The 21,966-nt window shown below is 38.0% G+C and overlaps 5 protein-coding genes across 5 annotated transcripts; all 5 read right to left on the reverse strand.

Moving 5' to 3' along the window:
* Positions 1-3,621: 3,621 nt before the first annotated feature.
* LOC121949508 (trace amine-associated receptor 8a-like) lies at positions 3,622-5,745 on the reverse strand. The gene is made up of 3 exons (XM_042495206.1): positions 5,725-5,745; positions 4,769-4,911; positions 3,622-4,438 (listed from the first exon to the last, which is right to left on the reverse strand). Exons 1-3 carry the CDS (start codon positions 5,743-5,745, stop codon positions 3,622-3,624), a joined length of 981 nt encoding a protein of 326 aa, XP_042351140.1.
* A 1,649-nt stretch (positions 5,746-7,394) lies between these two features.
* Positions 7,395-9,521, reverse strand: LOC121949483 (trace amine-associated receptor 13c-like). The gene is made up of 3 exons (XM_042495175.1): positions 9,501-9,521; positions 8,545-8,687; positions 7,395-8,214 (listed from the first exon to the last, which is right to left on the reverse strand). The coding sequence occupies exons 1-3, from the start codon at positions 9,519-9,521 to the stop codon at positions 7,395-7,397; spliced, it is 984 nt and encodes a 327-aa protein (XP_042351109.1).
* Positions 9,522-11,170: 1,649 nt separating this feature from the next.
* LOC121949484 (trace amine-associated receptor 13c-like) lies at positions 11,171-13,297 on the reverse strand. The gene is made up of 3 exons (XM_042495176.1): positions 13,277-13,297; positions 12,321-12,463; positions 11,171-11,990 (listed from the first exon to the last, which is right to left on the reverse strand). Exons 1-3 carry the CDS (start codon positions 13,295-13,297, stop codon positions 11,171-11,173), a joined length of 984 nt encoding a protein of 327 aa, XP_042351110.1.
* A 1,649-nt stretch (positions 13,298-14,946) lies between these two features.
* LOC121949482 (trace amine-associated receptor 13c-like) lies at positions 14,947-17,073 on the reverse strand. Its single transcript, XM_042495174.1, has 3 exons — positions 17,053-17,073; positions 16,097-16,239; positions 14,947-15,766 (listed from the first exon to the last, which is right to left on the reverse strand). Exons 1-3 carry the CDS (start codon positions 17,071-17,073, stop codon positions 14,947-14,949), a joined length of 984 nt encoding a protein of 327 aa, XP_042351108.1.
* A 1,649-nt stretch (positions 17,074-18,722) lies between these two features.
* On the reverse strand, positions 18,723-20,088 carry LOC121948651 (trace amine-associated receptor 9-like). Its single transcript, XM_042494051.1, has 2 exons — positions 19,931-20,088; positions 18,723-19,542 (listed from the first exon to the last, which is right to left on the reverse strand). The coding sequence occupies exons 1-2, from the start codon at positions 20,086-20,088 to the stop codon at positions 18,723-18,725; spliced, it is 978 nt and encodes a 325-aa protein (XP_042349985.1).
* Positions 20,089-21,966: the final 1,878 nt, after the last annotated feature.

Here is a 21,966-nt window from a genome sequence, read left to right on the forward strand (position 1 = left end):
AAGGAAAAGAGGATCGTGGTGTTTAGAGAATCCGACTGCACCTTTCCTCGGCTCTGTGATGATGCAACGGCGGATGTTATTGACGTGGGTCTGCTGTGATGAAACTACAATGTTCAAACAATGGGCTACAAAATCAAGTCTTTGTAAAAATATATAAATAATACTATCCACTACATTTTAGGATTTGAGTTTTGCATGAGATTTAAGGTGCTTTAAAAGATACATTTTTTCTCTTTTTTCCACTGAAAAACAAAGAAGTACACATGCCAATAAAGTATTTTGACTATACAAATTTTCAGATTTTTATTTTTGAACAAATATTATATATTTCTGCTTTAACAGGAAATAGAGAAGAAAAAAGAACTTGTCACAGTTCAGCAACAAAACATACAAATTGTAAATCATGTGAACATTTGCTTCCACATAAAGAGGAGTCTCCAGAAAATAAATGATTACATTGAAATAAGAATACATTAAAAGAAAATGTTTTTAGATGGGCTCAGTTCACAATGAAATCAGTACAGCAGCACCCTATCAATTTGGTGCGTCTAAAATAGATTACAGGAGCCCATAGAATGAAAAACCTTTCTATCCTTACATGGAGTTGAATTAATTTATTTTTAAAATTTATTTTGTGTGTATTTGTTTAACAACAAGTATGTAGTATAAACCAATCTCACACCCCAAAGCATTAAAAGCCGAAGCTCATTTGCAATTCCAACGTCTAGACAGGCCTTTAAAATAAAAAAAATCTCAATAAATACACAAGACACAAACACAAATACAAATACATTAAATACACATGTTACGAACAAAAAGCCCAGAACTAAAAAAAAAATACAAAAGCACTGACACATAAGTCATTGATTTAAATTTAAAACATTGGTGTCTGGGCTGCCTTTAATATTTAAGTTGACTGAATTTGAGAAGACAAGTTGAGGTAATTTTTAACGATTCAAGTTATCTTCTGAAATTCAGTGAACTTAAACATTTAAGACGGCCTACGCACTAACAATTTTAAGATTATTTTTATAGTGTACTTGTATGTTGTCCTATTATTATAAAAATGTTGTGTGTGACACCAGTTTATTTTACCTACCTATCCCTATACAAATACACATTGAATACAAATAAACTTAAATGATTTTTTAATAATTTGCAGTAAAAGACAAAAGAAAATAAATATATGCACCATAATTGTTCAAAAACATATTTACACAAAGCGAATAAAAATTAAATAGAAATTTGTGGTGAAACAAAAGAAAATTATCATTTCTGATATACAGTATTGCTGCATTATTATGTATATTGCACCTTTCAGGAGGAGATGTCACATAAGACAAAAGAACAAATCAAAGACAGCAATGGACATAAAAAAAGCAAAAAAAATAAAAGAAATAAAATAATCCAATGTTTAACACTATATTACTGGCATTAAAAAAAAGTTTTGGGAAACACTGCGATTCCAGTTTGGTGACTCTCCCTTAATCAGTGATTGAGCTCACCTGTGCTGAGTGGCAGGTGTGTGTGTGCAATCAATCAGTCTACTTGTTTAAATAGAGAAGAGTTCAGTCACTCTGTTTCCACACACAGCATGCAGAGACAACAGAAAAGCAGAGACTAGTCAGAGGAAGAAAACAAGAAAACTACAGCAAAGAAAAGAGATTCTGAAAGACAGCAGTGCGTTTCTTCAATGTTCACTGAATACGGATTAAAATGCAATTTTACCAAGAAGTTTGAGGCCAATGAACCCAGAGCAAACTTCTGGAAATGTGGCTTTGAGAGAAAGGTTGACTTAAGACTCTTAGTGCAAGAAATGCAACAACAAATCATTCTTAAAAACACAAAACCAAAAACAAAACTTTTGATGCCACTGCCTTGGCAGGACAAGCAGCCATGTCCCAAAAAATAACTGCTTTTTGTGCCAATATCCTTTCAGAAAACACAGGAATGTGCAAGAAAAGCAGAAATGTCTCTGTTTAAAAAAAATAAGTAAGAGGAAGAAAATGAAGCAATGTCTCATTAAAAAGTGACAATAACCCAGCAGGAAATGCAGCAATATCTCAATAAAAATAAGCAACTTTCGTGCCACTATCTGAGCAAGAAAAGCAATAACTTATCAGAAAAAAACATGCCACTACCTTGACAAGAAAAGCAGTAATGTCTCTGTGAATATAATATCTATCTATCTATCTATCTATCTATATATTTATATATATATATATAGCATACATTACAGTACATATGATGTTTTTGTTTTGTTTGTCATCTAAGTGGTATCTTGTCACTTTGTTCTTAATTTAATTTTTTTTAATAAAGTTATATGAGCTGCTTTAATTTTTGAGAGCAAAAACATTTTCCCACTTTGTTGGACAATTAAGTTGTATTCTATTATTAGTCTGAATGACATGACAACATCTAAAGACTGAGCTAAGATTTCTGATCGCTGACTCAGCAATACTGCATGACATGTTTCACTCCTCTGACTGCACAGGCTCCTGCACTCCTGAGACTGGCTGCACATGCATTTAACCTCTGGAGTGTTCCCACACAGCAGCTGTCACACAGCCTGAAGGGCTGAATAACAGCTTTAGTGGGAGGAATTCAGAGTTAGCAGGTGACATTAAAAAATGGCTAATTTAATTCACCTGAAAACCCAGGTGACAGTTCGTGTCAACCAAACAAACGTACAAATCCTGCTTCACACTGTAATGCGGCCTGTGCAAAAACAAACATAAAAAGTCAGAACAGCATTTCTAATTTCAATCAAAAACATGTCACAATATATTACATATTTAACTGGAATTAAAAAGGTGCCAGTAGTCTGACTAAGCAGCTGCAATGCACAGAGCATCATCACAGGAAATATATAGTTTTATAAGCAGATGAGAGTGGAAAAAAACACTTAAGAATTTCCTTACTGTATCTGAAACAAGGTTCCCAGTCTGAACTGATTTTGTCTTTGTGCTGCCATGTCAAAAAAACAGCTGCAATATATGTGCAAATTAAAAATAAAGAACAAATGCCAAATCAAGTTGTCAGACAAAAAAATGTATTATTTAACCCTTTAAAACCAGATCAAATTAGTTTAATGTCTTCTGAAAACATGGCAAAAGGCAACAAGCAACGTGGGAAGACATGGCCCAAAAAATCCCTGAAAATAAGAAAATGAAAAACGCAAAAAAAAAAAAAAAAAACAAGAAAATAACCCTAAAATTTAATTTATTTTTATTCCTGTAACAAAATTATAAATATAACATTAATATAATTGTAAAAATGGCTGTCTTTTTCCTTTTACCTTTCCTCTTTTTTTTAAAACTACGTGTTAGGTCATTTTTTTTAGTTTCACATTTTAGTTTCTTGCAATTTGCCAAGTTGATGATTGTCTTTTTTTCAAAAGAAATTAAATGAATTTATGTTTCCAAGGGTCAAATAACTTGTGAAACTGAATGCAGCACAAAAAACCCTGACGATTCAGGTTTCAAAGGGTAAAATATTTATAGTCATAGTATATAGTCATCTCCATGTTTAATTTAAGTCCTCTGACTTTGTTTTTGTAATTTTTTTTTTGTAAATTAAGCATATTGAATGCAACAGAAAAAAATAAAATAATATCCCGCTTCAGAGAGAACTGTTACAGGAGTTAGGCTTCAGTATCTGACCTGTAACAATGAATTTAATAGATTTTCTGAACCAGGGATAGAAAAAGGCATAGATCAGAGGGTTTAGGCAGGAGTTTATATAAATCAGCCTAATCTGACTGGCTGCAGTTGATGCTGAAATCAAGTTGTTCTCAGCCGCAATGGTGAAAGAATAATAAGGACAAAAGCACATAAGAAACACAACCACAACAACACCAAGTGTCCTGGCTGCTTTCATCTCAGATTTCTTAGCTGTTTTTGTCTTTGAGCGCTGCTGTGCGGCAGCTGCAACGTGAGAGCGCATGGCTCGAGCCTGAGACACAGCCACCACAAATATTCTGACATACAGAACTACGACGACAAGAATGGGGGCAAAAAAGGACACACAAAGGTCAACAGCTCCTTCGATATAATTAATAACCATTACACACTCTCCATAACAGGAATTATACCTGCCTGGCTGTTTCAATAAATCCCTCATTATCCAACTGCTGTGAACGGCAGAAAATATCCAACACACACAAATGCAGAACTGAACTCTTCTCAGAGTGACTTTGGTGGAGTAGAACATGGGGTCACAAATGGCAATGTAACGGTCGACTGATATGAGCACCATGTTTCCTGTTGAAGCATTGATAGAGATGAAACCTAAAAAGAAACCCGCTGTACATAGTAGATCTCCCAAAATCCAACAGCCTTGTAAGAGGAGCATTTCAGCTGGCATCTGCATCAAACCCACAAGGAAGTCTGTGACAGCCAGAGAGAGGAGGAGGATGTTGGTGGTGGTGTGGAGCTGCCTGAAATGGGAGAATAGCAACATTGAACACATTGTCATATGCATGTGTGGAAATAAGTATTATCAGTTATGATACCTGGAGTATGAATAGTGTCATAATATCAAGCAGAGTTTTGCAGCTGAAAGAGCATTTGATCAAAGGCCTAAACAGGAAAACATCACCCTTATGCATCATTTATAAACAAGAGGAGAGGGTTAATGGATGTGCAGTAACAAATCTTAAAATCACCATAGTAACCATAAAATGTTATCATCTGTTTAAATGTGACATCATGCTGCTTATTCACACATCTGTAACCAAAGAACAAACACTTAATAAGTTGATCTGTGCCTGAAGTGGGAGATAGAGATGATGACCAGCAGGTTAAGAGACACAGTGAGCAGAGAGATGCATGACAGCACACTGTAAATGAGCTCGGAGTGATCGAGTCTCGTCTTCCTGCAGGAGGTGTTGATGTTGGGAAAGCAGAACTCCTCTTCAGGGGCCATTGGCTTTGGTCTGCAGGCTGCCAAAGCTCAGCAGCTTCTCCTCTCCCTCTGATATACAGCTAATTTCTAGTTTTATCCTCAGCTCCCATATGCAAATTCCATCTACTCAGTGGGCCAAAAACCATAACGTAATGCTCTCAGCTGAGGGACCGTGCTCCTTTGTGGGCCACTTTATGAAATGATTTGATGCTGCAACACAACATTACATTTAAAAAGAAATAGAAGCAGCAAAAAAGACTAAACAAAACACATAGTTAGCTTTAAAGTAATTAAGTTAATCTGCCAACTCTTTACTTTCAAATGTTACTTTCTGTCTAACTGCTACCCAGGGCCGTAACCAGGGTTTAGAAGTTAGTGAGGTTTGGAATTTGCCAGAGGGGGATGGAGGTCGGCCAAAAATTTCGACCTGTGGCAGAAAATTTTCACATTATTTGACAAAAAAATATGCATTTTAACATCAGTTTGGACCATTGTAGCTAGTAGCTACTTTATGGTAGGCTGCTCATAATCCTATCATGATCCTATGAGGTGAGTTTTTGGTTTTTCTGTGGTAGGCTACTTTGTAGTGACTTTAAAATAACCATTATGTTCTTTTGAGAGAGAGGAGGGAGAGATTTGTCTATTGTCTGGACTCTAGAAACCCATTTTCATTCAGATATCTAATAAAGTGAGAAGTAAAGAGACCCGTTTAACAGTTGGAGCCAAATTCATAGCAAAGCCGATTTGGCGCGACGTCACACATACATCTTAAGCCCCGAGTAATTCTCACTTTATACGGTTATTGTCACTGAAGAAAACAGCAGTGTTGTAAGTTTGCATCCTCCTCGTGTCTTATTGGCTGACAGGTCTGCCAGTTCCTAAACATAAGTGTGTTGATGACTGTTTCCCAGTCAGGCACTGCAACACAAGGGGACAATCTGAGAAAACGTGTTTACTTATACAAAGAACAAAAGAAACTTCGCGTAATGCATTTGCCAAATACACAAGAGGGGAGAATTAAGAGTAAGCCTGACAGATTTTCAAAATGTTTATTGAGGTTTTCCCTCAACAACTTACAAAAGTCAGATTTTTTCGAGGGAGTCTGGTTCTTCTTCTCTGGGTGATGGAGGAGTGTGTCGCCGTTACTGATCTCTTTACATTGTGGCTCAAACACATGAAATCAACTCACGTTCTCTCTCAGAAGTCACATAATGTTAGTGTGTGGAGCTAAAAGGAACTACCATTAAACTTTTAACAGCCAGCGCTGTTATTTGCTTAAAACCACTGAACTCAGCAGGCAAATATTTGGGATGGGCTTTTAATTTCTGTCACATAAAACTGTTGGAAATCCAATCCGATTGTTTCATTGAACCTTTTTCTTGCATTTCTCTTGTTTACTCAGAAATGAAGTGCATGGTAATGGGGCCTCTGACTGAGACGGGCCTGTATTTGTCAATGCGTCGCCACACTGGGCCAGTAAAAGGGACTGGGCGTCCAATTAGGACGAGGCTTGTATTTGAAGTTTTACAGTGTATCAGTCAGTACAGGACAGATTCATTTTACTATGGGGGGAAACTCCTTCCTCTCAAAGTGACAATGGAGAGAGACAGACAGGCAGCAGATGATGGAGAGGTGAACAGCACACACTCTACACTGCATGAGCTGTGTCTGAAAACTGTGAGTGAAAGAAAACCAATTTAATATTTCTGTAAGCCGATACTAACATGCAGCTGTGGAAGAAGTACTCAGATCTTTTATTAAAGTAAAAGTATAAACAGTGTTGAAATAGTCTGCGTGTAAAAGTCCTTCATTCATTCAAGTAACAGTATAAAAGTATTAGCATCAAAATACTTAAAATAGCCTACTAAAAATAAAAGTATTTAGTTTGCAGAATGGCCCATTTCAGAGTAATATATACATTATAATTAGTGATGCATTAATGTGTTCATAACTTTAATGTAGTGGCTCGTAAAGGTGGAACTCAAGTTTGGGCCTACTGCTGAAATTATTAATTGATCTATAATAAGACATCATAAGTTATCATTTGATTCATATTTTGCATTAATAATCTGAATCTGTAAACTAACTGAAGTCATATAAATGTAGCGCAGTAAAAAGTATAGTATTTGCCTCTGAAATGAAGATGAGTAGAAGTATGAAATGGAAATACTTAAGTAAAAGACCCTTAAAATAGTACTTATGTACAATACTTAAGTAAATGTAATTAATTCATTTCCACCATTGTTAACCCTTTTGAAACCTGTGGAAATTGGCTTGATTTTTTTTAAAACATGGAAAGAAGGCAACAAGAAATGACCCAAAATACAGGAAATTATTCAAAAGTTGGAAGAATATTACCTGAAATTAGCAAAAAAAAATAAAAATAACAGAATAAAAATATGAAATGACCTGAAAAGTGCTAAATAAAAAGTAATTGATATATATAATTAAAAACAATATATGGTTTATGTATCTAATGTACCTGATCTCTACAATATGTTAGTGTCAGAGGAGTCAGGCTTCAGTATCTGAAATGTAACAATTTGTTTAATAGATTTTCTGAACCAGGGATAGAAAAAGGCATAGATCAGAGGGTTTAGACAGGAGTTTATATACATCAGCCAAATCTGACTGGCTGCAGTTGATGCTGCAATCGAGTTGTTCTCAGCCGCAACGGTGAAAGAATAATAAGGACAAAAGCACAGAAGAAACACAACCACAACAACACCAAGTGTCCTGGCTGCTTTCATCTCAGATTTCTTAGCTGTTTTTGTCTTTGAGCGCTGCTGTGCGGCAGCTGCAACGTGAGAGCGCATGGCTCGAGCCTGAGACACAGCCACCACAAATATTCTGACATACAGAACTACGACGACAAGAATGGGGGCAAAAAAGGACACACAAAGGTCAACAGCTCCTTCGATATAATTAATAACCATTACACACTCTCCATAACAGGAATTATACCTGCCTGGCTGTTTCAATAAATCCCTCATTATCCAACTGCTGTGAACGGCAGAAAATATCCAACACACACAAATGCAGAACTGAACTCTTCTCAGAGTGACTTTGGTGGAGTAGAACATGGGGTCACAAATGGCAATGTAACGGTCGACTGATATGAGCACCATGTTTCCTGTTGAAGCATTGATAGAGATGAAACCTAAAAAGAAACCCGCTGTACATAGTAGATCTCCCAAAATCCAACAGCCTTGTAAGAGGAGCATTTCAGCTGGCATCTGCATCAAACCCACAAGGAAGTCTGTGACAGCCAGAGAGAGGAGGAGGATGTTGGTGGTGGTGTGGAGCTGCCTGAAATGGGAGAATAGCAACATTGAACACATTGTCATATGCATGTGTGGAAATAAGTATTATCAGTTATGATACCTGGAGTATGAATAGTGTCATAATATCAAGCAGAGTTTTGCAGCTGAAAGAGCATTTGATCAAAGGCCTAAACAGGAAAACATCACCCTTATGCATCATTTATAAACAAGAGGAGAGGGTTAATGGATGTGCAGTAACAAATCTTAAAATCACCATAGTAACCATAAAATGTTATCATCTGTTTAAATGTGACATCATGCTGCTTATTCACACATCTGTAACCAAAGAACAAACACTTAATAAGTTGATCTGTGCCTGAAGTGGGAGATAGAGATGATGACCAGCAGGTTAAGAGACACAGTGAGCAGAGAGATGCATGACAGCACACTGTAAATGAGCTCGGAGTGATCGAGTCTCGTCTTCCTGCAGGAGGTGTTGATGTTGGGAAAGCAGAACTCCTCTTCAGGGGCCATTGGCTTTGGTCTGCAGGCTGCCAAAGCTCAGCAGCTTCTCCTCTCCCTCTGATATACAGCTAATTTCTAGTTTTATCCTCAGCTCCCATATGCAAATTCCATCTACTCAGTGGGCCAAAAACCATAACGTAATGCTCTCAGCTGAGGGACCGTGCTCCTTTGTGGGCCACTTTATGAAATGATTTGATGCTGCAACACAACATTACATTTAAAAAGAAATAGAAGCAGCAAAAAAGACTAAACAAAACACATAGTTAGCTTTAAAGTAATTAAGTTAATCTGCCAACTCTTTACTTTCAAATGTTACTTTCTGTCTAACTGCTACCCAGGGCCGTAACCAGGGTTTAGAAGTTAGTGAGGTTTGGAATTTGCCAGAGGGGGATGGAGGTCGGCCAAAAATTTCGACCTGTGGCAGAAAATTTTCACATTATTTGACAAAAAAATATGCATTTTAACATCAGTTTGGACCATTGTAGCTAGTAGCTACTTTATGGTAGGCTGCTCATAATCCTATCATGATCCTATGAGGTGAGTTTTTGGTTTTTCTGTGGTAGGCTACTTTGTAGTGACTTTAAAATAACCATTATGTTCTTTTGAGAGAGAGGAGGGAGAGATTTGTCTATTGTCTGGACTCTAGAAACCCATTTTCATTCAGATATCTAATAAAGTGAGAAGTAAAGAGACCCGTTTAACAGTTGGAGCCAAATTCATAGCAAAGCCGATTTGGCGCGACGTCACACATACATCTTAAGCCCCGAGTAATTCTCACTTTATACGGTTATTGTCACTGAAGAAAACAGCAGTGTTGTAAGTTTGCATCCTCCTCGTGTCTTATTGGCTGACAGGTCTGCCAGTTCCTAAACATAAGTGTGTTGATGACTGTTTCCCAGTCAGGCACTGCAACACAAGGGGACAATCTGAGAAAACGTGTTTACTTATACAAAGAACAAAAGAAACTTCGCGTAATGCATTTGCCAAATACACAAGAGGGGAGAATTAAGAGTAAGCCTGACAGATTTTCAAAATGTTTATTGAGGTTTTCCCTCAACAACTTACAAAAGTCAGATTTTTTCGAGGGAGTCTGGTTCTTCTTCTCTGGGTGATGGAGGAGTGTGTCGCCGTTACTGATCTCTTTACATTGTGGCTCAAACACATGAAATCAACTCACGTTCTCTCTCAGAAGTCACATAATGTTAGTGTGTGGAGCTAAAAGGAACTACCATTAAACTTTTAACAGCCAGCGCTGTTATTTGCTTAAAACCACTGAACTCAGCAGGCAAATATTTGGGATGGGCTTTTAATTTCTGTCACATAAAACTGTTGGAAATCCAATCCGATTGTTTCATTGAACCTTTTTCTTGCATTTCTCTTGTTTACTCAGAAATGAAGTGCATGGTAATGGGGCCTCTGACTGAGACGGGCCTGTATTTGTCAATGCGTCGCCACACTGGGCCAGTAAAAGGGACTGGGCGTCCAATTAGGACGAGGCTTGTATTTGAAGTTTTACAGTGTATCAGTCAGTACAGGACAGATTCATTTTACTATGGGGGGAAACTCCTTCCTCTCAAAGTGACAATGGAGAGAGACAGACAGGCAGCAGATGATGGAGAGGTGAACAGCACACACTCTACACTGCATGAGCTGTGTCTGAAAACTGTGAGTGAAAGAAAACCAATTTAATATTTCTGTAAGCCGATACTAACATGCAGCTGTGGAAGAAGTACTCAGATCTTTTATTAAAGTAAAAGTATAAACAGTGTTGAAATAGTCTGCGTGTAAAAGTCCTTCATTCATTCAAGTAACAGTATAAAAGTATTAGCATCAAAATACTTAAAATAGCCTACTAAAAATAAAAGTATTTAGTTTGCAGAATGGCCCATTTCAGAGTAATATATACATTATAATTAGTGATGCATTAATGTGTTCATAACTTTAATGTAGTGGCTCGTAAAGGTGGAACTCAAGTTTGGGCCTACTGCTGAAATTATTAATTGATCTATAATAAGACATCATAAGTTATCATTTGATTCATATTTTGCATTAATAATCTGAATCTGTAAACTAACTGAAGTCATATAAATGTAGCGCAGTAAAAAGTATAGTATTTGCCTCTGAAATGAAGATGAGTAGAAGTATGAAATGGAAATACTTAAGTAAAAGACCCTTAAAATAGTACTTATGTACAATACTTAAGTAAATGTAATTAATTCATTTCCACCATTGTTAACCCTTTTGAAACCTGTGGAAATTGGCTTGATTTTTTTTAAAACATGGAAAGAAGGCAACAAGAAATGACCCAAAATACAGGAAATTATTCAAAAGTTGGAAGAATATTACCTGAAATTAGCAAAAAAAAATAAAAATAACAGAATAAAAATATGAAATGACCTGAAAAGTGCTAAATAAAAAGTAATTGATATATATAATTAAAAACAATATATGGTTTATGTATCTAATGTACCTGATCTCTACAATATGTTAGTGTCAGAGGAGTCAGGCTTCAGTATCTGAAATGTAACAATTTGTTTAATAGATTTTCTGAACCAGGGATAGAAAAAGGCATAGATCAGAGGGTTTAGACAGGAGTTTATATACATCAGCCAAATCTGACTGGCTGCAGTTGATGCTGCAATCGAGTTGTTCTCAGCCGCAACGGTGAAAGAATAATAAGGACAAAAGCACAGAAGAAACACAACCACAACAACACCAAGTGTCCTGGCTGCTTTCATCTCAGATTTCTTAGCTGTTTTTGTCTTTGAGCGCTGCTGTGCGGCAGCTGCAACGTGAGAGCGCATGGCTCGAGCCTGAGACACAGCCACCACAAATATTCTGACATACAGAACTACGACGACAAGAATGGGGGCAAAAAAGGACACACAAAGGTCAACAGCTCCTTCGATATAATTAATAACCATTACACACTCTCCATAACAGGAATTATACCTGCCTGGCTGTTTCAATAAATCCCTCATTATCCAACTGCTGTGAACGGCAGAAAATATCCAACACACACAAATGCAGAACTGAACTCTTCTCAGAGTGACTTTGGTGGAGTAGAACATGGGGTCACAAATGGCAATGTAACGGTCGACTGATATGAGCACCATGTTTCCTGTTGAAGCATTGATAGAGATGAAACCTAAAAAGAAACCCGCTGTACATAGTAGATCTCCCAAAATCCAACAGCCTTGTAAGAGGAGCATTTCAGCTGGCATCTGCATCAAACCCACAAGGAAGTCTGTGACAGCCAGAGAGAGGAGGAGGATGTTGGTGGTGGTGTGGAGCTGCCTGAAATGGGAGAATAGCAACATTGAACACATTGTCATATGCATGTGTGGAAATAAGTATTATCAGTTATGATACCTGGAGTATGAATAGTGTCATAATATCAAGCAGAGTTTTGCAGCTGAAAGAGCATTTGATCAAAGGCCTAAACAGGAAAACATCACCCTTATGCATCATTTATAAACAAGAGGAGAGGGTTAATGGATGTGCAGTAACAAATCTTAAAATCACCATAGTAACCATAAAATGTTATCATCTGTTTAAATGTGACATCATGCTGCTTATTCACACATCTGTAACCAAAGAACAAACACTTAATAAGTTGATCTGTGCCTGAAGTGGGAGATAGAGATGATGACCAGCAGGTTAAGAGACACAGTGAGCAGAGAGATGCATGACAGCACACTGTAAATGAGCTCGGAGTGATCGAGTCTCGTCTTCCTGCAGGAGGTGTTGATGTTGGGAAAGCAGAACTCCTCTTCAGGGGCCATTGGCTTTGGTCTGCAGGCTGCCAAAGCTCAGCAGCTTCTCCTCTCCCTCTGATATACAGCTAATTTCTAGTTTTATCCTCAGCTCCCATATGCAAATTCCATCTACTCAGTGGGCCAAAAACCATAACGTAATGCTCTCAGCTGAGGGACCGTGCTCCTTTGTGGGCCACTTTATGAAATGATTTGATGCTGCAACACAACATTACATTTAAAAAGAAATAGAAGCAGCAAAAAAGACTAAACAAAACACATAGTTAGCTTTAAAGTAATTAAGTTAATCTGCCAACTCTTTACTTTCAAATGTTACTTTCTGTCTAACTGCTACCCAGGGCCGTAACCAGGGTTTAGAAGTTAGTGAGGTTTGGAATTTGCCAGAGGGGGATGGAGGTCGGCCAAAAATTTCGACCTGTGGCAGAAAATTTTCACATTATTTGACAAAAAAATATGCATTTTAACATCAGTTTGGACCATTGTAGCTAGTAGCTACTTTATGGTAGGCTGCTCATAATCCTATCATGATCCTATGAGGTGAGTTTTTGGTTTTTCTGTGGTAGGCTACTTTGTAGTGACTTTAAAATAACCATTATGTTCTTTTGAGAGAGAGGAGGGAGAGATTTGTCTATTGTCTGGACTCTAGAAACCCATTTTCATTCAGATATCTAATAAAGTGAGAAGTAAAGAGACCCGTTTAACAGTTGGAGCCAAATTCATAGCAAAGCCGATTTGGCGCGACGTCACACATACATCTTAAGCCCCGAGTAATTCTCACTTTATACGGTTATTGTCACTGAAGAAAACAGCAGTGTTGTAAGTTTGCATCCTCCTCGTGTCTTATTGGCTGACAGGTCTGCCAGTTCCTAAACATAAGTGTGTTGATGACTGTTTCCCAGTCAGGCACTGCAACACAAGGGGACAATCTGAGAAAACGTGTTTACTTATACAAAGAACAAAAGAAACTTCGCGTAATGCATTTGCCAAATACACAAGAGGGGAGAATTAAGAGTAAGCCTGACAGATTTTCAAAATGTTTATTGAGGTTTTCCCTCAACAACTTACAAAAGTCAGATTTTTTCGAGGGAGTCTGGTTCTTCTTCTCTGGGTGATGGAGGAGTGTGTCGCCGTTACTGATCTCTTTACATTGTGGCTCAAACACATGAAATCAACTCACGTTCTCTCTCAGAAGTCACATAATGTTAGTGTGTGGAGCTAAAAGGAACTACCATTAAACTTTTAACAGCCAGCGCTGTTATTTGCTTAAAACCACTGAACTCAGCAGGCAAATATTTGGGATGGGCTTTTAATTTCTGTCACATAAAACTGTTGGAAATCCAATCCGATTGTTTCATTGAACCTTTTTCTTGCATTTCTCTTGTTTACTCAGAAATGAAGTGCATGGTAATGGGGCCTCTGACTGAGACGGGCCTGTATTTGTCAATGCGTCGCCACACTGGGCCAGTAAAAGGGACTGGGCGTCCAATTAGGACGAGGCTTGTATTTGAAGTTTTACAGTGTATCAGTCAGTACAGGACAGATTCATTTTACTATGGGGGGAAACTCCTTCCTCTCAAAGTGACAATGGAGAGAGACAGACAGGCAGCAGATGATGGAGAGGTGAACAGCACACACTCTACACTGCATGAGCTGTGTCTGAAAACTGTGAGTGAAAGAAAACCAATTTAATATTTCTGTAAGCCGATACTAACATGCAGCTGTGGAAGAAGTACTCAGATCTTTTATTAAAGTAAAAGTATAAACAGTGTTGAAATAGTCTGCGTGTAAAAGTCCTTCATTCATTCAAGTAACAGTATAAAAGTATTAGCATCAAAATACTTAAAATAGCCTACTAAAAATAAAAGTATTTAGTTTGCAGAATGGCCCATTTCAGAGTAATATATACATTATAATTAGTGATGCATTAATGTGTTCATAACTTTAATGTAGTGGCTCGTAAAGGTGGAACTCAAGTTTGGGCCTACTGCTGAAATTATTAATTGATCTATAATAAGACATCATAAGTTATCATTTGATTCATATTTTGCATTAATAATCTGAATCTGTAAACTAACTGAAGTCATATAAATGTAGCGCAGTAAAAAGTATAGTATTTGCCTCTGAAATGAAGATGAGTAGAAGTATGAAATGGAAATACTTAAGTAAAAGACCCTTAAAATAGTACTTATGTACAATACTTAAGTAAATGTAATTAATTCATTTCCACCATTGTTAACCCTTTTGAAACCTGTGGAAATTGGCTTGATTTTTTTTAAAACATGGAAAGAAGGCAACAAGAAATGACCCAAAATACAGGAAATTATTCAAAAGTTGGAAGAATATTACCTGAAATTAGCAAAAAAAAATAAAAATAACAGAATAAAAATATGAAATGACCTGAAAAGTGCTAAATAAAAAGTAATTGATATATATAATTAAAAACAATATATGGTTTATGTATCTAATGTACCTGATCTCTACAATATGTTAGTGTCAGAGGAGTCAGGCTTCAGTATCTGAAATGTAACAATTTGTTTAATAGATTTTCTGAACCAGGGATAGAAAAAGGCATAGATCAGAGGGTTTAGACAGGAGTTTATATACATCAGCCAAATCTGACTGGCTGCAGTTGATGCTGCAATCGAGTTGTTCTCAGCCGCAACGGTGAAAGAATAATAAGGACAAAAGCACAGAAGAAACACAACCACAACAACACCAAGTGTCCTGGCTGCTTTCATCTCAGATTTCTTAGCTGTTTTTGTCTTTGAGCGCTGCTGTGCGGCAGCTGCAACGTGAGAGCGCATGGCTCGAGCCTGAGACACAGCCACCACAAATATTCTGACATACAGAACTACGACGACAAGAATGGGGGCAAAAAAGGACACACAAAGGTCAACAGCTCCTTCGATATAATTAATAACCATTACACACTCTCCATAACAGGAATTATACCTGCCTGGCTGTTTCAATAAATCCCTCATTATCCAACTGCTGTGAACGGCAGAAAATATCCAACACACACAAATGCAGAACTGAACTCTTCTCAGAGTGACTTTGGTGGAGTAGAACATGGGGTCACAAATGGCAATGTAACGGTCGACTGATATGAGCACCATGTTTCCTGTTGAAGCATTGATAGAGATGAAACCTAAAAAGAAACCCGCTGTACATAGTAGATCTCCCAAAATCCAACAGCCTTGTAAGAGGAGCATTTCAGCTGGCATCTGCATCAAACCCACAAGGAAGTCTGTGACAGCCAGAGAGAGGAGGAGGATGTTGGTGGTGGTGTGGAGCTGCCTGAAATGGGAGAATAGCAACATTGAACACATTGTCATATGCATGTGTGGAAATAAGTATTATCAGTTATGATACCTGGAGTATGAATAGTGTCATAATATCAAGCAGAGTTTTGCAGCTGAAAGAGCATTTGATCAAAGGCCTAAACAGGAAAACATCACCCTTATGCATCATTTATAAACAAGAGGAGAGGGTTAATGGATGTGCAGTAACAAATCTTAAAATCACCATAGTAACCATAAAATGTTATCATCTGTTTAAATGTGACATCATGCTGCTTATTCACACATCTGTAACCAAAGAACAAACACTTAATAAGTTGATCTGTGCCTGAAGTGGGAGATAGAGATGATGACCAGCAGGTTAAGAGACACAGTGAGCAGAGAGATGCATGACAGCACACTGTAAATGAGCTCGGAGTGATCGAGTCTCGTCTTCCTGCAGGAGGTGTTGATGTTGGGAAAGCAGAACTCCTCTTCAGGGGCCATTGGCTTTGGTCTGCAGGCTGCCAAAGCTCAGCAGCTTCTCCTCTCCCTCTGATATACAGCTAATTTCTAGTTTTATCCTCAGCTCCCATATGCAAATTCCATCTACTCAGTGGGCCAAAAACCATAACGTAATGCTCTCAGCTGAGGGACCGTGCTCCTTTGTGGGCCACTTTATGAAATGATTTGATGCTGCAACACAACATTACATTTAAAAAGAAATAGAAGCAGCAAAAAAGACTAAACAAAACACATAGTTAGCTTTAAAGTAATTAAGTTAATCTGCCAACTCTTTACTTTCAAATGTTACTTTCTGTCTAACTGCTACCCAGGGCCGTAACCAGGGTTTAGAAGTTAGTGAGGTTTGGAATTTGCCAGAGGGGGATGGAGGTCGGCCAAAAATTTCGACCTGTGGCAGAAAATTTTCACATTATTTGACAAAAAAATATGCATTTTAACATCAGTTTGGACCATTGTAGCTAGTAGCTACTTTATGGTAGGCTGCTCATAATCCTATCATGATCCTATGAGGTGAGTTTTTGGTTTTTCTGTGGTAGGCTACTTTGTAGTGACTTTAAAATAACCATTATGTTCTTTTGAGAGAGAGGAGGGAGAGATTTGTCTATTGTCTGGACTCTAGAAACCCATTTTCATTCAGATATCTAATAAAGTGAGAAGTAAAGAGACCCGTTTAACAGTTGGAGCCAAATTCATAGCAAAGCCGATTTGGCGCGACGTCACACATACATCTTAAGCCCCGAGTAATTCTCACTTTATACGGTTATTGTCACTGAAGAAAACAGCAGTGTTGTAAGTTTGCATCCTCCTCGTGTCTTATTGGCTGACAGGTCTGCCAGTTCCTAAACATAAGTGTGTTGATGACTGTTTCCCAGTCAGGCACTGCAACACAAGGGGACAATCTGAGAAAACGTGTTTACTTATACAAAGAACAAAAGAAACTTCGCGTAATGCATTTGCCAAATACACAAGAGGGGAGAATTAAGAGTAAGCCTGACAGATTTTCAAAATGTTTATTGAGGTTTTCCCTCAACAACTTACAAAAGTCAGATTTTTTCGAGGGAGTCTGGTTCTTCTTCTCTGGGTGATGGAGGAGTGTGTCGCCGTTACTGATCTCTTTACATTGTGGCTCAAACACATGAAATCAACTCACGTTCTCTCTCAGAAGTCACATAATGTTAGTGTGTGGAGCTAAAAGGAACTACCATTAAACTTTTAACAGCCAGCGCTGTTATTTGCTTAAAACCACTGAACTCAGCAGGCAAATATTTGGGATGGGCTTTTAATTTCTGTCACATAAAACTGTTGGAAATCCAATCCGATTGTTTCATTGAACCTTTTTCTTGCATTTCTCTTGTTTACTCAGAAATGAAGTGCATGGTAATGGGGCCTCTGACTGAGACGGGCCTGTATTTGTCAATGCGTCGCCACACTGGGCCAGTAAAAGGGACTGGGCGTCCAATTAGGACGAGGCTTGTATTTGAAGTTTTACAGTGTATCAGTCAGTACAGGACAGATTCATTTTACTATGGGGGGAAACTCCTTCCTCTCAAAGTGACAATGGAGAGAGACAGACAGGCAGCAGATGATGGAGAGGTGAACAGCACACACTCTACACTGCATGAGCTGTGTCTGAAAACTGTGAGTGAAAGAAAACCAATTTAATATTTCTGTAAGCCGATACTAACATGCAGCTGTGGAAGAAGTACTCAGATCTTTTATTAAAGTAAAAGTATAAACAGTGTTGAAATAGTCTGCGTGTAAAAGTCCTTCATTCATTCAAGTAACAGTATAAAAGTATTAGCATCAAAATACTTAAAATAGCCTACTAAAAATAAAAGTATTTAGTTTGCAGAATGGCCCATTTCAGAGTAATATATACATTATAATTAGTGATGCATTAATGTGTTCATAACTTTAATGTAGTGGCTCGTAAAGGTGGAACTCAAGTTTGGGCCTACTGCTGAAATTATTAATTGATCTATAATAAGACATCATAAGTTATCATTTGATTCATATTTTGCATTAATAATCTGAATCTGTAAACTAACTGAAGTCATATAAATGTAGCGCAGTAAAAAGTATAGTATTTGCCTCTGAAATGAAGATGAGTAGAAGTATGAAATGGAAATACTTAAGTAAAAGACCCTTAAAATAGTACTTATGTACAATACTTAAGTAAATGTAATTAATTCATTTCCACCATTGTTAACCCTTTTGAAACCTGTGGAAATTGGCTTGATTTTTTTTAAAACATGGAAAGAAGGCAACAAGAAATGACCCAAAATACAGGAAATTATTCAAAAGTTGGAAGAATATTACCTGAAATTAGCAAAAAAAAATAAAAATAACAGAATAAAAATATGAAATGACCTGAAAAGTGCTAAATAAAAAGTAATTGATATATATAATTAAAAACAATATATGGTTTATGTATCTAATGTACCTGATCTCTACAATATGTTAGTGTCAGAGGAGTCAGGCTTCAGTATCTGAAATGTAACAATTTGTTTAATAGATTTTCTGAACCAGGGATAGAAAAAGGCATAGATCAGAGGGTTTAGACAGGAGTTTATATACATCAGCCAAATCTGACTGGCTGCAGTTGATGCTGCAATCGAGTTGTTCTCAGCCGCAACGGTGAAAGAATAATAAGGACAAAAGCACAGAAGAAACACAACCACAACAACACCAAGTGTCCTGGCTGCTTTCATCTCAGATTTCTTAGCTGTTTTTGTCTTTGAGCGCTGCTGTGCGGCAGCTGCAACGTGAGAGCGCATGGCTCGAGCCTGAGACACAGCCACCACAAATATTCTGACATACAGAACTACGACGACAAGAATGGGGGCAAAAAAGGACACACAAAGGTCAACAGCTCCTTCGATATAATTAATAACCATTACACACTCTCCATAACAGGAATTATACCTGCCTGGCTGTTTCAATAAATCCCTTATTATCCAACTGCTGTGAACGGCAGAAAATATCCAACACACACAAATGCAGAACTGAACTCTTCTCAGAGTGACTTTGGTTGAGTAGAACATGGGGTCACAAATGGCAATGTAACGGTCGACTGATATGAGCACCATGTTTCCTGTTGAAGCACAGATAGGAATGGGACCCAAAAAGTACATAAAAGCACACATTATTTCACCCAGGATCCAACAGCCTTGTAAGAGGAGCATTTCAGCTGGCATCTGCATCAAACCCACAAGGAAGTCTGCGACAGCCAGAGAGAGGAGGAGGATGTTGGTGGTGGTGTGGAGCTGCCTGAAATGGGAGAATAGCAACATTGAACACATTGTCATATGCATGTGTGGAAATAAGTATTATCAGTTATGATACCTGGAGTATGAATAGTGTCATAATATCAAGCAGAGTTTTGCAGCTGAAAGAGCATTTGATCAAAGGCCTAAACAGGAAAACATCACTCTTATGCATCATTTATAAACAAGAGGAGAGGGTTAATGGATGTGCAGCAGACTGAAATGAGAGAAATCATCATTAATCATTTTTCAACTCAGTCACAAATCTTAAAATCACCATAGTAACCATAAAATGGTATCATCTGTTTAAATGTGACATCATGCTGCTTATTCACACATCTGTAACCAAAGAACAAACACTTAATAAGCCATAAAATTAAGTTGATCTGTGCCTGAAGTGGGAGATAGAGATGATGACCAGCAGGTTAAGAAACACAGTGAGCAGAGAGATGCATGACAGCACACTGTAAATGAGCTCGGAGTGATCGAGTCTCGTCTTCCTGCAGGAGGTGTTGACGTTGGGAAAGCAGAACTCCTCTTCAGGGGCCATTGGCTTTGGTCTGCAGGCTGCCAAAGCTCAGCAGCTTCTCCTTTCCCTCTGATATACAGCTGTTTCAGCTCCATCCTTACCTCCCATATGCAAATTCCATCTACTCAGTGGGCCAAAAGTCATTACGTAATAACTCCCAGAACATAGTTGAGCAGAGGGACCAAGCTCCTTTGTGGACCAGTTGATGCAATGTTTAATGATGAATCAAAAACTTAAGTGTGAGCTGCAACACAACATGGAATTCAAAACTTTGTTGTCAAAAAATGCACATAATGCACAAAAATGCATATTTAGTAAATTTGCCAACTTTTTACTTCCCAAAGGCTACTTTCTGTCAAACTGCTACCCAGGGCTACCAGGGTTTATTAGTGAGGTCTGGAGAATTTGGAGGGGGGGGGGGGGTCATGAGACCTGGACATAATCTTGGTTTAAATCATTAAAAAAAATGAACTAGTGTCTAATGTGCCGCAGGAGAGGATGAAGAAGTTCAGCCGGCTGGAGCATAGAGTCAGTGAATACAGCGAAGAAGTTTCAGTCTCAGTGAATTTGTTAGTCTGTAGGAAACACAGCGATGGCAGAAGTTCCACGAAAACAACCAATATCACCATCCCAAGCAGCTCCCAGAAAGAGGCAACTTTCAGCGGCAAAAAAAGAAGCGATGTAAGACGAAGCAAAACTTGCTTCTGCTAAACTCGTTTGTTTTAGACCGGCAAGTAACGTCCAATGGTAACTATTTACTGAAATGTATCTTTTGTGTGACTAATGACAACACAAACTGCGGGCTTACAATTTGAGAAACTTCAAATGGCGTGATGTGACTGTTCTCTTATTACCGTGGCGTTGCTAAAATTGAGCTCGGTAAGCTCTAAAGTAAACGATACAAAAACACCACATATGAAGATGAGAAGATGCAGATAAGCAGCCTTATTTTGCCCGGCTGTACTCTTGCTCTGCTGTCAGTTATGAGTTGCCTTTATTTATGATTGATGACTGTAAATTGCGGTTGTATTGACACAGTAGTAGAGCAACATTCAAAGGGTGAAATACTGCCCCCTATTCAGTTGAACTGGGTGGCTGGAAACTAAATAATGCACCTTTTAAAGGAATAAAGTACATTTGCCAGCTTTTTACTTCCCAATGGCTTATGTTTGTCTAGCTGCTACCTCGTCTTTGGTTGCTCCCATAGCACATGAACCCACCACAGCACAAGTTAAGATGTCAATACGTACTGTGAATCATCAGTTGACAGGTTAAAAAACATAGTATATGCAGAGATAGTATTACACAAAGTGTTAATTTATGCAGATGACCTTTTTCTATATCTTTAAAATCCTACATGCTCTGTGCCCTGTAGTGTTGCTATCTTGGGACAGTTTGAAATACTATCTGGCTTCAAACTCAACCTGGAAAAAAGGGAACTCATCTCAATCATTTCTTATATTTCCGCCACATTATTCCCCTCTATAAAAGTTAACTCCATATTCAAATACTGTGGCATTGTAGTTTCACACTCCCTCCAACAACTACTTAAGTTAAACTTTAGCCCTTTCATTAATAAATGCAAATTTGATCTTAAACACTAGCGTACCCTGCCACTGTCTGGCCTGTTCTTATTCTGAAGTCATCAAATACTGCTACTTTTGCATTGTTTTTTATGATGACAGATCCTGATGCCAAAAGCAATGTTTCATGTCCACATGATATGTTTCTGAACAGCATAAGCTGAGAACGAAGCCAGACAGAACTGTTCAGTGTTGTTAAATGCCAGCAGACGCGCAGACAGCACCTTCCACGGCTGCATGATATGCAAATGATTGCCATCAGCTGAGAACGCAGCTGGAAGGAACCTGTCACATCTGCATGATACCCTGTTTGACA

The sequence above is a fragment of the Plectropomus leopardus genome, chromosome 10, assembly GCF_008729295.1.
Source record: "Plectropomus leopardus isolate mb chromosome 10, YSFRI_Pleo_2.0, whole genome shotgun sequence".
In the NCBI taxonomy this organism is placed as follows: Eukaryota; Metazoa; Chordata; class Actinopteri; order Perciformes; family Serranidae; genus Plectropomus; species Plectropomus leopardus.

Bases quoted from the DNA above. Each gene is read 5' to 3' on its own strand.
- LOC121948651 (XM_042494051.1), bottom strand. From the start codon at position 20,088: ATGGCCCCTGAAGAGGAGTTCTGCTTTCCCAACGTCAACACCTCCTGC. The intron at 19,543-19,930 runs GCACAGATCAAC...CTCCCATTTCAG, and splicing joins ATCTCTATCTCCCACTTCAG to GCAGCTCCACACCACCACCA.
- LOC121949483 (XM_042495175.1), bottom strand. From the start codon at position 9,521: ATGCAAACTTACAACACTGCT. The intron at 8,688-9,500 runs GTTTTCTTCAGT...GCCCCTGAAGAG, and splicing joins TGCAAACTTACAACACTGCT to GAGTTCTGCTTTCCCAACAT. The intron at 8,215-8,544 runs GCACAGATCAAC...CTCCCATTTCAG, and splicing joins ATCTCTATCTCCCACTTCAG to GCAGCTCCACACCACCACCA.
- LOC121949508 (XM_042495206.1), bottom strand. From the start codon at position 5,745: ATGCAAACTTACAACACTGCT. The intron at 4,912-5,724 runs GTTTTCTTCAGT...GCCCCTGAAGAG, and splicing joins TGCAAACTTACAACACTGCT to GAGTTCTGCTTTCCCAACAT. The intron at 4,439-4,768 runs GCACAGATCAAC...CTCCCATTTCAG, and splicing joins ATCTCTATCTCCCACTTCAG to GCAGCTCCACACCACCACCA.
- LOC121949484 (XM_042495176.1), bottom strand. From the start codon at position 13,297: ATGCAAACTTACAACACTGCT. The intron at 12,464-13,276 runs GTTTTCTTCAGT...GCCCCTGAAGAG, and splicing joins TGCAAACTTACAACACTGCT to GAGTTCTGCTTTCCCAACAT. The intron at 11,991-12,320 runs GCACAGATCAAC...CTCCCATTTCAG, and splicing joins ATCTCTATCTCCCACTTCAG to GCAGCTCCACACCACCACCA.
- LOC121949482 (XM_042495174.1), bottom strand. From the start codon at position 17,073: ATGCAAACTTACAACACTGCT. The intron at 16,240-17,052 runs GTTTTCTTCAGT...GCCCCTGAAGAG, and splicing joins TGCAAACTTACAACACTGCT to GAGTTCTGCTTTCCCAACAT. The intron at 15,767-16,096 runs GCACAGATCAAC...CTCCCATTTCAG, and splicing joins ATCTCTATCTCCCACTTCAG to GCAGCTCCACACCACCACCA.